We start from the raw sequence: 18,247 nt of genomic DNA, 5'->3' as shown, positions 1-18,247 counted from the left end.
GGCAGCTTGTTGTAAATATTTTCAAGGTCAATTATCCGTTGAAGAGGTGGAAGCGCTGGCTGTAGAGAATGGAATTTTACTTGCTCGTGACATGAAGCTAACCCAAATAATCATTGAATCTGATGCTGTAACAACTGTCAATGAGATTAATGAGAGGTTAGTGGATGGTAACCTTGGGCATCTGTACCAAGGAATTATTAATTTGCTGAGTTCATTCACAAGTTGGAAGATCAAGCACGTGAAAAGGGAGTACAACAGAGCCGCCCATAAGCTTGCTCAGCTTGCTAGGGTGAGGAAAGAATCCCAGTTGTGGATGAATGCTTTTCCTTCTGCTTTGCTGGGGTTAGTTCGGGATGATTGTAAGGGGTAGTTTTTGTGTTAGCTCTTTCTCCGTTGTACTTCAATTTCGGTTGTTTGAATACAAATTCACAGTTCTTGCATCAAAAAAAAAAAAGGATAGAATGTCATAAACCATTGTGGATGCTCTAAGCTATTAGACTTGTGAGCTAGTAGAGTAGCATGTCATTTTGAAGACACGGATAAGTGGAACACAAGAAGGTCACTTAAACATAGGAGCAATCTTCATTGATGAAAATATGGAGAGTTGATTGAGATGATTTATTAATCATGTGCAAAAAAGAGCGGCGTAATGCACCAATAGAGGAAGAGTGAATTGATTCAAGTTGAAAGGGAAAAAAGGGTAGAAGACTTCAATTGAAATCGGTAGTAGTACAAAAAAGACAGGTTAATGGAGCCTGATTAGTTTGTTAAAGATCCACAATTGGCCTCAACTTTTGGAACTAGGTTATGTATTCCAGACCTCCAACTGTTTCAATAAAAAGCTTATAACCGTAGACACTGATTTTGGAAACTCCAATTAGACTAAATCTTCTTAAGCAAAGAAACAAGTAACACTTCTTAAGCAGAGAAACATGGAACACTACGGCGCATTTTGTTAGGTGTCCAAACCCAATCTTCTTCTTCTTAAGCAAATTCACAAGGACCACTATTGATGCATTTTGATTTGTAAGCTACACTTCCTACCTTTGGGATGATTGTAAATTGTTCGTAAAACCTATGAGATCATTTGAGATTTTTTCTACAAGGATAAAACTGCTTTCCAATAAAGTTGTAACATCAATTAAACGTTATTTGGAGATTGAAACCAGCACTTATTTAATAAGAAATATGGAAGTAAAAGTTATCCTGATGTAAGTTTTAACTCACTGTAACATAACTTGTTGTAAGCAGAACAAATTAAATAATAATAATATGAAAAATCCTGTTTATTAATCATTACTTTTGCTACAACAATATAATTTTACCTTCAGGATTCACTACTTTTGCTACAACAGTATAATGGGCAGCTTTGACATGCTGCTTTTACAGTTTGTATTGCCCATCTAACAAGACTAAGAATGTGTTCACATGCTGAACAAATATATTCGAGTTTATACACAGACACAAGTGAAATAGCAACAATACTTTAATGCTTTCCCTAATATTTATTGCAACGGTTAGAAACAGCATCAATAATTTGTAAAATCAATGCCAATTGATAAATAATTCCTCCTCCTGCAAATCATCTATCATAACAATTATATGGTTAGGTAAGTGTAGCAAATCTCACGCTGGAATTTTAGTCTTGTACACTCAAGACTCCTAAAAATCAAAAACCAATTTGTTGGCTAGCTCAATATTCTGAAGAGCAAGAGTTTTTACTTGATGTATATTTGTATAACTTAGCCGTGGGCCATAGCCCATAACTTGCCACAAACGCACAACAAAAATCCAGAATATATACATTAAATTGGGCAACAATTCTCTCTTCCTAACAATTACATACATCAGACTAAATTTACAATTAATCATACAGACAAAATCCCCTAATCCCCTCAGTGTTTCACAAACAAACCTAAAAAAAAACACTAAATAAAATAAACAAAAGGTAAAAAAGTAACATACAAAAAACATGATAATATTTTAGATACATTGGTGATTGTATGATGCTAGCATATTACTAACCAAACAATCAAACACTCCAAATTATCAAATACCTGACTAAATGGATGTCCACCAAGTTGCTCCTAGATATGAAGATTTTGTCCAGAGGCAAATACAGTAACAACCACATGCCTGGCATGAATAGAACCAGCAGCTATGTGCCTCACAAATATTCAGTAATTAGTATGCTACTATCAACTTGCCTTGCCACATTTAGTTTGGTGCAAAACTAGGACAAAACTCCAGAGAATGATCCTACCGAAGACCATAAGCCAACTGAATAATCACGTCATTATCGAAGCTTTCTTGAAAAGCAAATTACTGGCAGTAGCATGAGAACCAACCGGTTCATGAATAAACTGGTTATGAAATGTTCATGCTGGTGGATGCAGATAAAGCAATTCACAGGAATTCTAAGTCCAAAATCAATATTAAAAGGGTTAATCTCCTCCCTGATCTGAGTGTCTCCAGTTCCAGGTTCACCAATAACACTCAGCCACGTGGCAGCATCAGGTAGCTCTTCCAATCTTTCACAACACTGCAAATGAGGTGAGTTGGTAAACTACCTTGTTCTAGATGAAAATACACTTCAGGTCACAATTTGCTGCACCTTAAAAACCAATCCCTTTAGCTTGAGTAATTGGTGATATAAGAAGCTAAAGAGTGTAGCACCAAGCCTCAGTGAATATTCTACAATCATCTTCAACAACTTTTTTCTGAAATTTCCATAATCACAAAATCCATGTGACATGTATTTCTACGTAAATAAGAACTGCAGTGAGTGGCGGGATCAGTGGTTCTTGCTTACCAAAACATACATACAAACATCAAAGATTGTTCATAAGCTTTTATAACTGTATGCTGTAGCGAGGAGAAGCAGTTCCAAAGGAATTTTGAGGTCTAGTCACAAATGGATGATCCAATAGCTGAGTTGCTGTAGGACGATCATTTGGGTTAACTTGTAGGCATTTGAGGATGAAATCTCGGGCATCTCTTGACAAGGAATCAGGAACTAGAGGAGGTTTACCCTTGCCAATCATAAACAATGCTTGCATCTGTCATGTAACAAAAATTTTATTACCAACACTTTCAAGATCCATTTTTAGAAACAATTGAAATATGCAGTTGTTTTTAGTAAAATTAACAGAAATTTAAATTCAAACAGGATTTTAGGGACTACAAATGGAATTAACACTCTGTTTGGGGGTGTCTTAACAAGTGGAAAATTGGAGAAGAAAAAGAGGAGAGATTACCATTTTCTTCTGTCTGGTAAGGAAGAAAGAGGGCCGAAGAAAAATTAGATTTGGGGGAGTTTTTCTCTCTGGGCCCACAAATCTTTTTTCTCCAAAAGGGAGACAAAACTTGAGGAAGGCAAAATGTCAAAATCGCCCTCATTACCATTAAAATAATTTTAAAAACTAGCTTCTCATATAATAGGGTAAAATATTAATTCACACCAAAATATCATTTCTATCCTTCTCTTTTACCTCTACCAAACAAAGAAAATGATATATTCATTTTCTATCCTTCCACTCTTTCATTCCTTCAACCAAAACACAAATGAACAATTCTATTGTGAGGGAGTATTTTTATGATTCCTAGAGAGAGCCCTTGCTTTTTTTTGCAAATCCATTAAAAAAAAAAAATCCCCCTTTTTCAATTACCTATACATTTATAAGTTTCTTTGTCATGGGAACTATTCCAGTCTAAAAATTGGTGCACAACCTCAAATGCTAATAAAATCGGAAGCCTCTAATGCTAGGTATTCTATTGCTCACTATAAGAAGATTAAGGATCTAAACAAGATGTTGCATTTTGGCATAGGACTATCACCATACGTGATAACTATAGTACTTAGGCTCCATTTTGTTTCGACATAAAATATTTATTGACCATAATTCTTTCAGTAGAAAAGAATTTTAGGGAAAATTACTTAAACCAAATTAAAACCCACAAAAAGTCAATGGACAGTAGTAGCTGTGGTGGAGTTTGGATGAGAGAAGGTATCTCATGAGCCTGTCTCATAAGTGGAGGTTATGAATGAGAGGAACATGGTGGTGCCAGAGGTAGTGTTGTAGTTTTTTTTTTGGGGGGGGGGTTGGTCAAGGAGGAGTGGGAAGGTGCTGATGGCAACACAAAGTGGAGGGAATGACAGTGAGCCAGGGGGGAAGGTGGTGATGTTACCATGAGAGATTGATCTATTATTACTTTGGAAATTTTGTACATTCAAAATTCATTTTATTGGGTCGAAATGTAAATTCAAATTGAAGTAAAAGTTGTATGGTTTTATAGGTCTAGTTATAAGTATTTTGGGGTTAAAATAGATTTTAATTTGGGTTTTATTTTCCAAGTTATGATTAGTTTTGTAATCAGGGCAAACCAAAATTTCCGCAATTCCTATAAGTTGAGGATAGTTTGGTAATTGAGTTTAATTATAGAATTATCTAGGAAAAGTATTATAGATTTATTTCCTTTTGAGTCTAATTGATATCATAGATTCATTTCATTCCGAGTCTAATTCTTTATTCCTTGTTAGTTTTTAGTTTACTAGTCAAATCAGGATTCCAAATGGTACTAGTACAAGGAAGAATCCTTATAAATTTGTGCTCATGTGCTCAAAGAATTGGAGTTGATGAATAAAAAATTTGAGTGTTCTAAGTACTGAGGTATGTTGGTCTTAATGTGTTCTTTCTCCCTTTCTCTTCTCTTTCAGATCTTACTATTCACATCACTGTTCACACGGTTTAAATTTCTGATCACACACGATGTTCATGCTACCACTTGGAACTGGATTTTATCTTAGTTTCTTCTCCTCTTTTACAACACTACATCAAATATTTTCCTTTCCCTTTTTGATATATAAATCTTTTTCCTTCCTTACCTAGTCATTCTTGAACCCTCAACTCTAAATCCATAAATTCTCCTAACTCTGAGCCTACCACAAGCACATGTAAATAGATTCCCCAATCCATCCTACGTCAAAGGTGGTCGTGGCCGTGGTTGTGGTGCAATGGTAAAGTGGGCACAGGCAAGCCTAGAAAATAGTTTACACTTGTCATTTTGGATAAATTTTCCATCAACTATGAACACATTTTCCATTTACTAGCAATTTTCGGTCACACCAAATGTTGGAAAACACAGAAAACATTTTCCAAAAATTATATTACACCAAAATAAGCATAGCCTTAAAGTCACATGCAATCCCAAAGCATGTCTAGAATTTTCACTAAAATGTTAACTTCATTAATCAATGGGAAAAGGTGTATGGCACAGTATTCTTCTTCCACTACCAAATTTTGAATTGATGTTTCAGTAATATTGCATGAAATAACAATGCCACACAAATAAGTGCCACTTTATCACAAAATCAATAGGTTTGGAACAATGTTCTATGCAACATGCTGCTTTTGGATAATAATCCATGCAAATAAGTTTTTTGCTTAAGCCCATGCATCAATGATTACCAGATGATAAATAGGATTAAGATCTCGACGGTCCTGTTGTTTTCTCTACTTTTTTTTTTAATGAAAGAAAAAGAAAAACAAGTGCATAATTTTTTCATTTGAACTTCTTGGTAAACAGGAGGTTCTTGATGAGATTTTTACTTGACTACTATTGGTCAAGGTTAGCAGGACTCAATTTGACCACTTACTGGATTCTGTAAATAGATAGATAAGGAAGTCGACGAAAGAGAGGCCTAATTTATGAGCATACGAAACAAGGAAAACATGGAAAGAATAAAATAGTGTTCAACATGCGTAAAAGGTTATACATACGCCTTCCAAGTGAGAGTATGGATGTTGACCCGTTAACATCTCCAGCACAGTACATCCAAGGCTCCATATATCAGCTGCAAGCCCGTAGAAACGGTTCTTTATATTAACAACCTACAATTGCAAGGCTAATTAGTTAATGCAGACAATCAAATATAAACAAGAGTGCTTGGAGCATGCTAGGCCAAAGCATATAATTGTAACCTACCTACATAAAGATTTAGGACTCATTAACAGATATAGATACGATAGCACTCCACATGGCTAGATGAGAGAGAGTTACTAGAAGTGGGAGACACTTGCAAATAAATAAATAAAAATTAAAAAAGGCTATCTGCATGGCTAGATGGGTAAGAAAGAGAGACCAAACTTGAGAGATGGATAAAGAAATAATAAAAACCAAATAAGAAGTTAAAAAGAACTTCAGTATTTGATGTATGCCAAGTGACTGAGTTGTATGACACTGACACCAACTCAATTGAGTAAGGAGAAAAGACCAAACTTGAGAGATGGATAAAGAAGGCATAATTGATGGGAAAAAACAAATTGTTAGTTAAAATTAATTTGGGTATTTGATGTATGCTAATAAGTCACTGCGTTAGAACAGTCCACACCATCTCAAATGAACAGTTTATATGATAGTAAAAATACAAACAAGCATACTGTGTGTTCATTTCAAACAAGCATAAATGTGAAAGTACTGCAATGGAAGCATGAAAACATTGATGGCATCAGCAGCAAAATGCTAGAACCTGACACAGTCAAGTGTGTACCAACCTCCAATCATCAATTCAAAACAAATTCAACAATGAAATACACATTTGATCATCAAACTTTTATTCATGTTTCTATTTTGTCCTTGTCATTCTGATTGCAACAATGTTGCCCTCAAACTTTCAGTGTTGTCCCTCCATACAAATCCACTTGATTTTAAGCTAATGAGCATGACACAATCACCCCCACATGGTGCTGACCTAAAAGGATGGTCTAAGGAAACATTCTTGCAATTGGAAAGACAACAATGAAATACAAACATTAATGAAAGTTGGGAGGACCAAAAGTGTACTTTATCCTAACAGTAATAATGGTTTTAACTTATCTATCCCACCCAAGAAATGAATTACCCAATTGCGAAGCCCAATTAGTTGAATTCCATTTAAAGTCCTCTTTGAAGCAACTCTAGTGCCTTTAAAAGACTATTGCAAGCATTCTAAATAAAAATTTAATAAATTCTAGTATTTAAGGTCTTTTTAATATTTCATGCTCAGATTTATGTAAATAAACAGCTTAATCACTTCCCAAAAAAATCCTTAAATCTATTAACATTGATCAAACTGGATCAACACAACAGGTATTGAGTGAGTCATCCTCACATGAGCACTTTGGTTTACAGATAAGAAGGCCACTATTGCATAAATATGCATAATAGAAATTTAGATTTCAATAGAAAGGAGGCAAACCTCAGGTGCCATCCAGAATGGAGTCCCTTTGCAAGACTTAATATCATTCAATTTGGTTACCTGAGAAAAAAGAAACAACCATAGCATTGCATTAAGCGTTTTAGAATTAGTAGTTCTATGAAATGAGAGAGAGAGAGAGAGAGAGAGAGAGGAAGACAAAGAAGTAATTCCGCTGAACAGAGCTACCTTTGCTAACCCAAAATCTGCAAGTTTTACAGATCCATTTGCATCCACCAATATATTAGAACATTTGATGTCCCTTGAAAATTGGAATAGAAAAAAGACAAGTTTTAGCACAAAGCAAATCCATCTACAATTCTTTTTTTGCTAAGCAATCCATGTACTATTCAAACTGAGGAAAACAAGTTTTCATGTGATCCTTCCATGTTCTAATTCAAACATCAACATTAATGATGACAATATGGTTACTTTTTCCAAAAACTCGAAATCTCTATAAAAGGCAATGCTGGACAAAGAGGAGCATTTGTGTAATGTACGTATGTATACATATACACATATATACTTGTACATAAATTAAGTAGTAAGATCTTTTGTATCACCTGTGGATCACTTTCTTATCATGAAGATACTTCAATCCATTCAAAATTTGTCTTGTGTAAGCAGAGACTTGAGAATCCCTCAAGCAATACTTTTGATAAAGACTGGCAAGTGACCCTTTTGTTACGAGCTCAAGGAAGATATAAATCTTACTTTCATCCTGGAATTATCATTTTATAAGCAAGAAATTAAAAGCTTAATACACTTGAATAAAATTTTCTATTTGTATTACAGCAAGGAACGAAAGAAGTAAAGAAACAAAGGCAACCCATATAAAATATATTTACTCTCTTTTTTTTATCAGTACATTTACTCATTATCTAAAGGAATTTTAATAATGACCATTGATCAATAAAGCAATAACAAGATAGAGTTGTGTAAACGGTCAATGAAAAGTGGTGATTTGCTTTTATTCAACATGAATAGTAATAAATCGAGGAAAAAATGCAGCCCCAAAACCCCATAGAAGAAACCTGAATAACGCAGACAATATGAGCCAAATCTTATATATCGAAATATTTAATAGAAAAAACCAAAAATGAAAAACAAATCAAAACAAAGAAGAAGAAGTCCCAAAAATCCCCTCACTTGAACTTGTAGTCCAAAATTAGTAATAATAAATTTTTCATTGCCTAGTGAATTCACATAGGCAAAATAATTATATAGAATAATTAACAGTTTTGTGACAGGAGGTTTATAATGAAGAAGCAAAGATTAGAGACCAAATTGTAAGGTTCTACTAAACCCTATATAAAGAATCGAAAGTGGAGACCTAATGTGGAAGAGATGCAATTGCCTGCAATTGCCCCTCTTAAGGAAACGGATAAAGGGCAATCTTAAGAGGGATTTTGAGAGGAAGTGTTAGGGGCTCTAAAGGAGGAGGAGGAAGATAAATCACTTGTCCAAATGGCCTCAAAATGGCTTTCTTTCAACATTGCTGGAGGGTCGTAGAGGGTGACACCAACGCTTTCTTCGAGGGGTTTCAAGATAGTCGCAGGTTTTAATGGTATCCTAACACATCCTTTATTGCATTAATCCCTAAGAATGATAATGATAAAAGTGTTAAGACTTTCAGCCTCTTAGTGACGCAGGACAACCAAACAATATGAACGGAAAATTAAACTATAGGGAAAAGAAGGGATAAAACATAGGAGTCAACACCTAGGGTTGCTTGGAGTTAGCACCAATAATAAAACTAAAGAAAAACTCTATTCTCAATCTCCAAGCTGTCTTACAAAATTGAAAATTGTGCTTAAATAGAGAATAACAAAATGCATAAAGAAACCCTAATAACCTATTTATTAAATGAATGGGCTTGGTAGGAATTTAAACCCAATTATTAGCAAGCTCCATCAATAAGGCCACAATTTGGGCCATCTACTTTTTTGCTTCTCTGCCCATAATTATGTATAATTAGAGGCCAATATGGCTATATCTTGAGTCCACACCACTAAACTTGGTAAAAAGCATTTAAAGGCTTTGCCAACAGGTCAAGAATGGTATTTGGATAATATAATATCTGAATCTCAAAATGCCTTTATTGGTGAGAGAGAGAGATCTTGGATTTTTTTTTTTGATAAGTAACAGAATTTTATTGAGAAAAAAGGAAACACCTATGAACACTAATGGTGTACTCAGGAAGCAGTATAATCAATCTTTCGAATAACAGTGCTCACGCATATCTAGTATGTTAGATTTAAAAGCTACACTCCAAACCAACAAAGTATGAAAAAAGAGAGATTTGATCTCAGGCATAGACAGTTCACATCCTTCAAAACACCTTGCATTCCGTTCCCTCCAAAGACACCACAATATGCAATGTGGCACCGCCCTCTAAAAAGCTATATTACGGAGTTTGCCAAAGGTACCTTACCATGCTACAAGCAGATCAAGAACCCTTTATGGCATAACCCAACAAAGACCAAACAAACTCCACACCTTTGTTTATAGCTCATAGACTATGGGACAGTGAAGAAGGAGATGGTCCACTGACTCCCCAATCTACAACGATAATTCTTCTTTTCTGTAAATAATCAGAGGACAAAATCTTCCCTAAGGCAGCAGTCCATGAGAAGAAAGCTATCTGGGAGGGGCCTTCAATCGCCACACCAACTTCCAAGGAAAAGACATGTTGATAGTTGAGGAAAGGGAAAGGTAGTACCCATGCACTTCAAAACCCTGGCTCTTGACTGGCTTCCAACAAAGGATATCAAGTTCTCACCTTTCATTGGCAACTAGTACTAAAGCTTTTGATCATGTTTGTTGGGATTTCCTTATATATATGCAGTAGCATTGTGGGTTTTCAGAGAAACAGATAAAGTGGATTATGTTCTGTACATCCATGGTGAGGTTTTCCATCTTGATCAATGGTAGCCCTAGAGATTGCTTTGGGAATTCTAGGGGGCTGCGCCAAAGAGACCCTCTTTCCCCATTGCTTTTTCTATTATTATGGAGGCATTAAGTCGTCTGTTCGATGGGGTTACCCTTGCTAGGCAAATGTCTAGCTCTTACATTAGCACCACGGCTAACACTCCTCTGATGGTGTCTCATTTGCTTTTTGCAGACGACACTTTAATGTTTTGTGATGTTGTTCCTAGCTAGATAGTCAAATTGAGTCATATCCTATCTTATTTTGAAGCAATGTCTATGTTGAAGATTAATTTGAGTATGTCAGAGTTGGTACCAGTTGGGGATGTGCCTAACATGGGGGAATTAGTAGCTTTGTTGGGATGTAGTCAGTCCAAGAGAGGAATCTTGGATTTAGTACTAGTTGCCAATGAGTTCTTTGATATAAAGGCTCAAAGCTGACAGCAAGGTGTGATTTGTAAATTGGATTTTTTTTTTTTTTGATAAGTAACAAAACTTTTATTGATCAAAAAAGGAAGCACCTGTGGACACCAAGGGTGTACTTGGGGAGCAGTGCAAACGACATTTCAAAAAACAATGTTAAGTATATCTAGAAAATTAGAACAGAGAAGAAGATTAAAAGCAACACTCCAATGCAGCAAGGTATGGGAAAAGAGAGATTTAATCTCAAGAATAGACCATTCACAACCCTCAAAGCATCTCACATCCGTTCCTGCCAAAGAGAACACATAATGCAATGCAGCAAATCCCTCCAAAAAGATATATTTCAGCGTCTACCAAAGGTACCTAGCCAAGATGCTAACAAATCAAGATCCCTAGGTGGCGCAATCCAATGAAGACCAAACAAACTCCACACTATTGTCCATAACTCATAGACCATGGGACAATGAAGAAGAAGATGATCCACAGACTCTCCACTTCATTTACACATATAACACCATTCTACAACAATAATACCTCTCTGATATATAAATTATCAAAGGACAAATCTTCCCTAAGGCAACAGTCCACGAAAAGAAAGCTACTCTAGAAGGAACCTTTGATCGCCACAACAACTTTCAGGGACATGACGTGCCAATAGACAAGGAAAGGGAAAGGTAGTACCCACGCACCCCAAAACCCTGACTCTTGTCTAGCCTCCAACAAAGTTTATCAAGGCCCTCACCTTTCACAAAGGTGGAATAGATTAAATCCATAAAAGCAGACAAAGACTCCAACTACTGATAAGTAAATTGGGTATCAAGAAGGCATGTGATCAAGTCAACAAAGAGTGTTTCCTCAACTTATTGAATTGAATGGGGTCTGGTGATAGGTAAAGAGGTTGGATTCAATTTTTAATTACTACCGTACATTTTTCTGCATTAATTAATGGTAGCACTTAAGGATTTTCAAACACTCCAAAGGATTTAGACAGGGCAAAGTGGAAGACATAAAAATAATTTTGGGCAACAGTGAAATAATTCCAGTGGGAGAAGTGGAATAAATAAATTTTTTGACCAATATATTGTGTTGCAAAGATAGAACTATTCACGGTGGTGTGTGGAAGAGCATAAGAGCAGGATGGGGATGGAACAGATTCGTATCAGCTATGTGGTAGGGGGATAGCGCAAGGGCAAAATTATGGCATGACATTCAGTGTAGCAATTATGCATTGACGGAGCTATATTTATATTTGTACTCAACTTCAGGGGACAGAGATGCTTCTGTTTACTCTTCTTTGGTGAAACTAATTGGAGAAGGGCCTTCACAATGGAATATCATGGTTGTACATAAATTTAAAGGACTGGGAATTGGAATCAATCAACTTTTTTTTACACTATTTACTCCAACATCTGAGGTGGAGACCAAAGGTAATTATCAGTTTGATATCAAATCCTACTATCAAGTCCTTTGAGGTTCTAATGATATGAGTTTTCCTTGTAAGAGTTGCATTTTTTTTGGGGGGGGGGGGGGGGGACAACAGCTTTTGGAAAAAAATCTAACACTGGATAATTTGACCAAACGTGCTATCATTTTTGAAATTTGTTGTTGCTCATGCAGATATAATAGTGAGACAGTGGACCATTTTCTAGTTCATCGCACAGTTGCTAGTGGGTTATGGGCTTTGATTTCTACTATGCTTGGAGTGCAATGGGTGATGCCGAAGAGGGTGATTGATGACCTATTTTGTTGGCGAAGTTGTTGTGGTAAGCAAAGAAGAAATGCAGTAGTGAAGAAGTGTATTATAACTACACAATTAAAATTCTAATTCAACAATTGTACTTTCTAGGAACAAACAAGAAAACTCAAATCTTAAGTAAGATCCATACCTTTTCCGTGCCAAGATACTGAACTATATTCTCATGTTCAAATTGCTTTAAAAGTGAAATCTCCTGCACAAAATAATTAGGGTATCAGGAAAACGATCTCAATATCCAAATAGCTTTGGCAAATTAAATTATGGAATTGAATTGAGTTTGACTGATTGATGTGTAAATCAAAATGAGGAGTAATATACAAGTATTGACTCTTTTTTACCTGCTCAAGGTAGGAAATGTTCTGCTTGCCCTGGCTTCCTTGATCCAGCAACGAAACCTCCTTAACAGCAAAAAAGAAGCCATCCCTGCAGAAAAAAAAAATAAAGACATTAAAGACAGACAGACAAACAGAGAGAGCAGGAGGAAAAATAAAGGCAAAAACACCTTTTTGGTCCCGATATCCTGGCCCTATTTTCAATTTCGTCCTCAGGTTTCATAGCTTTCATTTTTTGGTCCTTATATTTTTAAACTTCTTATCATTTTGGACCATGCTATCATCCCACTTATGGAAAACATTACATGGCTAATGGACTACACTGCTAGTTTAAGAATAATGTTCTGTAAGTGAGATGAAGGCAGGGACCAAACTGACAGCAAGTTTAAAAATATATGGGTCAAAATGAAAGGTATGAAAACTTGAGGACCAAAATGGTTTTTTTTGCCAAAAAATAAAAATGAAGAATAATGGTTGATTAGATATACTCCAGCTGGATCTATTTTCAATCCCTCCTTACCCCATCTTTTTAAAAATTTATGATGTTATTCTTTTCTGTTAGTAACAAGTTTTATCTAATAAAAAATAACATTAGAAACAGAGGAGAAGAAAATTTATTTGCAAAAGAATCAATGAAAAACAAGACAAAATGGCAAGCACCAACAATTTTGGACTATCTATTCAAGGAGATTTCTTAGATGGCAGGTCCTAATTTTCTTTTCAGGAAGTTGGCGAAATAATCTCAAGTAACTAATCATAATAAGAGACATAGTATGTTACATACACCCCTAGTGGGTGCTCAAACCCACAACCTCAACCTCCACCTTGCTCTTATAAGGGAAGGAGGAGCCATTTCTAGAGCTCATTGACCATATGGGGTGCTCGAACCCACAACATCAACCTCCACCTTGCTCTTACAAGGGAAGGAGGTGCTATTTCTAGAGCTGATTGACCATATGGGACGTAGCTACTTGGAAGCACCTAATATCCCATATCTTACAACAACAGAACTTCAGCACTGATTACTTTTCTTTTTTTGGATAGGTAAAAAATAAAAATATAATAAATAAATAAATAACCCTGTAATAGGATAGCATTATCTCAGTCTTTTCCTTACTTTGATTCCACTTAGCGGATTCAAAGTCGGTCCCATGTTAGGATCTTTCAAATAAAGACATAAGGCATCACAACTCCAATTCTCCTCAGTTCAATGTCACTGTACCCTGTGATCACCATGATGAATCTTATACTAGTGACCTTATTATACCCACCTAGCCTCCACACTTTTTAGCATTCAAATTTGGTCTCCTCCAGTATTTTCCGTATCAACAAGACAATACTTGATACTGCTAGTATGCTTAAAATTTGAAGTTATAAAATTGTTTAAAATACACATATACATACTCTCATGTTCTGAGTGTTCATTTCGTTCAATAAAAGTCTTCATCAAAATATAAAAATTGAGAGTGATAAAGATGGCTTACTCAGTGAAGCCCTCGTAGACGGTTCCGAAAGAGCCACTTCCAAGAAGCTCACCCTTTTCCCACGAACTAATACTCCGTCTCAATTTCCCTCTCGGCGAAAAACTATACACCGGAATCACGTTCGTTAAGCGAACAATCCCGATATCATTCTCATTCTCAATCTCAGTCTCATTTTCAGTCTCATTCTCATTACGATTCGATGTCGATTCCAAAGGAACTTCGTTCTGCTTCTTATCCTCTTCTTTCGAAGAAGCCGAAGAAGGAGAAGAAGAAGAGCTTGTCGTTTCAGCGTATCCTCCCAAACGCGTAGGGTTAGGAGCTACGACTTCGTCTTCAAGTGGAGCAAAGGACTTCAAAAGCTCCCAAGTTGAGGTGTAATCATACGCTACCGACCGCCCTGCCACAGGCGGCGGAGCGAGGACCGGCGGCCGAGCACCTTTGATTCCTTGACTAGGTCCCGCGGTGACAGAGCCAACCCTAACCCTAACTTCATCGACCTTTACCGGTTGAGCCGGTTTGAACCGCGAAGGAGCAGGAGCAGAAGTAGAAGAAACGAGATTGTTGCGGAGGCGAGTGGCGAGGTCGGAGTTGGAGCGGTGGGCTTCCCAATCGGCGGTGGGGATAGAGAAGTCATCAATCCCAGAAAGGCCCAAAGAGCGACAAATGAGGTCGAATTCGCCGTCTAGGCCTTTGATTCGGAAGCTCTTTTGGTCGTGAAATGCAGGAAGGTCGAGAGACCGACTTCGATGGCTGCCGATAGACAACAACTCGTCGTTGTCGGAGTCGTCGGCGGCGGCGATGTCGAATGAGGAAGAAGGACGTAAAGAAGAAGAGGAGGTGGTGGTGGATGAAGCGTCGTAGTCGACGTTCTTTAAGGCGTTCCGCCGATCGAGCTTCGGCCTCGAGTTTCGCTTTTGCTTTGCGTCCATTTCAATTGGTTTTCCTCTGTTTGCTTACTTGCGAGTTGCTACAACCAAGGAGAGGTAGAGAGAGGGAGAGAGATTTTAAGCGTCGGCGTGACTTCACAAAGACTGGTCTTTGTTTGCGAGCGCTGAAGGCTCTGCTACTATGTGGACGAATTCATACAACTTGTGGTAAGCGCTCTCTCTCTCTCTCTCTCTCTCTTTCTCTGCTTTTTTTAATGCTTGAACCTTTAGGCTTTATCATTTCAGATAGAAAATGTAGGACTTTGTCAATATCATTGCTCTCTCTCTCTCTCCAGCTCTTTGACAACCTTTCTGTTTTTGGCTTTTTCGACTAACTCACGACTTGATTGATACTTTGGTACACGCATTCACATACGTAAAGAGGTACAAAGAAATGTCTTCATCACACTAGAAGGAAGAATTTTTTTTAGTTATCCGGCAAGAAAAGAAAAAAAAAACACTACTTATCTGAGAGACACGTGGCCCTGCAGCCAAGCCCCCTAACCTCTCTGAATCGAAGGTTGGGTAACACTATGTGATGGTTGAGTGGAGGATTCAGAGTTAAATGTTCCGAAGGAAGACGAAGAAGAAAGAAGAAGAGATGTTATCGACATTGTGAGAGAGAGAGAGAGAGAGAGGAGGTTCATCGGTGAGAGGAAAAAAAGTAATAAATTAAAAGAAAGAAAAGAAAAGAAAAATAGAATCATAAATGCCAGAGGTGGCTTTTTTTTTTTCTTTTTTCTTTTTTTGAACTCAGGTGACTTTTGTTTTTTTAAGTGATATTGAGCAGGGATGTTCAACCCCCGCAAATATAAGTATTTATGGGATATGAGGGAAAAGGATCGAGATTTAAATTTTCAAGAAGGAGTTTCATATGCTCAGAACGACCCACTCGCCGCCCAATCCAACATCTCTAGCGATCAATGATGGGTCTCAACCCTCCAAACCCGAGTTCGGCGGGTGAAAATCAACTTAGATCTAGTGATTTTGGCTCAGATCTGACGATATATTTATAAAAAAAAAAATCGCTTAGATCTGGTAACTTTGGCTTAGATCTGACGATGTTTAAGCTCAAATCGATGACATTTCACTCTCCTCCAATCCAATCTGATGACGTTTCATTCTCCTCCGCTCAAATCCGGCTAAGATTTGCTTTCCTCTGCTCGTCGCTGCCGTTCGTCAATTTCAACTCAATTGACCGATCGTTTTTTAGAATCCGATCCGACTCGACCCGAGGTGATTGACGATCACTTAAGGGTCTGATCCTCTCTCACCCAACCTGAGCGGGTGAAATCCAGGTTGAGTCCAAACTCGACTCGGACCAACCCGTGGTCAACCCTAATATTAAGGATGGTATACAATTTATTGCATAAGTTTTATAAACTAATGTTTGCCAATAACCAAAAAAAATTGAAGACTCATTTATTGTCTTGTTTAAATGGCACAAATTATATATATTATCACATTTTTTGAAGTAAAATTTGTATTAATTTTAACATTTTTTTTAATTGAACCATTTAATATGACTCACAAGCAATCCTTTTGGCATGTTAACAAATCAAGGTTGACCTATGGGCTGTTTGGTTGGTGAGTTTAAACAACAGTTTTCAATATTCAAACACTGAAAACTGTTATTCCAAAAAAAAAAAAAAACATATTTGACAGAATGGTTTTTGAAAGTGTGTTAGAAAAACATTACTTAAATATTGGTGTTTAAAATCCAATTTGAGAGGAGCTGGTATCTCATGCGCTAAGCGCATGAGACTAGCCTCTTACAGGCAGGTGGCCCAGATTTTTCAATTTGAGAGAGCTCCTCATAGTTGTTTTTAACTATTAAACAATTTACTCCAATGGGCAATGGGATGTTCGTAAATAATTGCAAATCAATAGGTTCCATATGGATGTGACAACACACATATCCCTCTCTCCCACGCATCCTTTCTCCCACACCAGTCTCTCTTTTCTCAGTGTATTCATATAAAAAATTATAAAATAATACAACTTTTTTTAATAAAAAACACACATACCAAACACACAACTCATAATAAAACATGTTGTTTGAAATATGATACCAAACACATTTTTTACATTATGAGTACTTTAAACATATATTTTTACAACACTTCCAATACCATAGTTTTCATATCATTTTGAACAACAATACTTAAAATCGACTACCAAATAGCCCCTAATGCCTAGGCTTGAGGTCCTCACTACAAAAATTCTCTACTCCTTCATAAAGAGGCCTCACCTCTAATCTAAGAAGGCCAAAAAGTCATTTGCTATAAAATTTAAAAAATTAGATGGAACATGTGCCAAAATTGGAACAAATTAAAATTCAATTTAAAATCTAATTGAATTTGAACTATTTGATTTTTGCACCAAATTACTCACTTGGTACAAAATTTGACTCCAATTTAAAATTTAATTGGAGTTTCTCTTAACTTTGACTTTAAATACACACACACACATATTATTACCACATCAATTTATAAAATATTTTGTAGTAGCTTTATCATTTTATGTTTATCATATCTAGGGTCTGTTTAGGATTCGCTTATTTTGCTGAAACTGAAAACTTTTTATTGAAAAGACTGTTAATAAAGATAAAAATTAGCAGAAATAGTACAGTGGGGCCTATGAATAATACTAAAAAGTACAATAAGCCCAATGAATAGTAACAAAAATAAGCTAAATAGTAAAATAAGTTGGCAAAAAATAAGCTATCCAAACGGACACCTAATAAGAGCTTCAAAATACTAAGCTAAGTTTCTATTTGGCATGATTAATTTTTCTAACTTATTTTACTATTCAACTTATTTTTGTTACATTTCAGCTTATTTTTGCTACTATTCATAGGTCCCACTGCACTTTTTGGTACTATTCATGGGTCCCACTGTACTATTTCAGCTAACTTTTATCTTTATTTACAGTTCTTTCAGCAAAATAATCGGATCCCAAACAGACTCTAAGTGTGCATGTGGGACAAGCTGAAAATTTTAGCTTATTTGCAATTTCAGCTTATTTTTGCTATTATTCATAGGTCCCGCTACATTTTTTGGTACTATTTAGGGTCACACTATATTATTCAACTAACTTTTACTTTTATTTACAGTACTTTCAGCAAAAATTTTCAATTTAAGCAAAATAAGTGAATTCCAAAC

At 36.3% G+C, this 18,247-nt stretch overlaps 1 protein-coding gene across 1 annotated transcript; it reads right to left on the bottom strand.

Moving 5' to 3' along the window:
* Positions 1 to 1,778: 1,778 nt before the first annotated feature.
* On the bottom strand, positions 1,779 to 15,215 carry LOC142643066 (mitogen-activated protein kinase kinase kinase 1-like). The gene is made up of 8 exons (XM_075817601.1): positions 14,158 to 15,215; positions 12,680 to 12,764; positions 12,472 to 12,534; positions 7,798 to 7,955; positions 7,424 to 7,496; positions 7,238 to 7,297; positions 5,781 to 5,891; positions 1,779 to 3,059 (listed from the first exon to the last, which is right to left on the bottom strand). Exons 1-8 carry the CDS (start codon positions 15,084 to 15,086, stop codon positions 2,853 to 2,855), a joined length of 1,686 nt encoding a protein of 561 aa, XP_075673716.1. The 5' UTR covers positions 15,087 to 15,215; the 3' UTR covers positions 1,779 to 2,852.
* Positions 15,216 to 18,247: the final 3,032 nt, after the last annotated feature.

This window comes from Castanea sativa, chromosome 7 (genome assembly GCF_040712315.1).
Source record: "Castanea sativa cultivar Marrone di Chiusa Pesio chromosome 7, ASM4071231v1".
NCBI lineage: Eukaryota > Viridiplantae > Streptophyta > Magnoliopsida > Fagales > Fagaceae > Castanea > Castanea sativa.
Note: the sequence above shows the minus strand (reverse complement) of the source record. Positions and strands in the feature narration are given on the sequence as shown.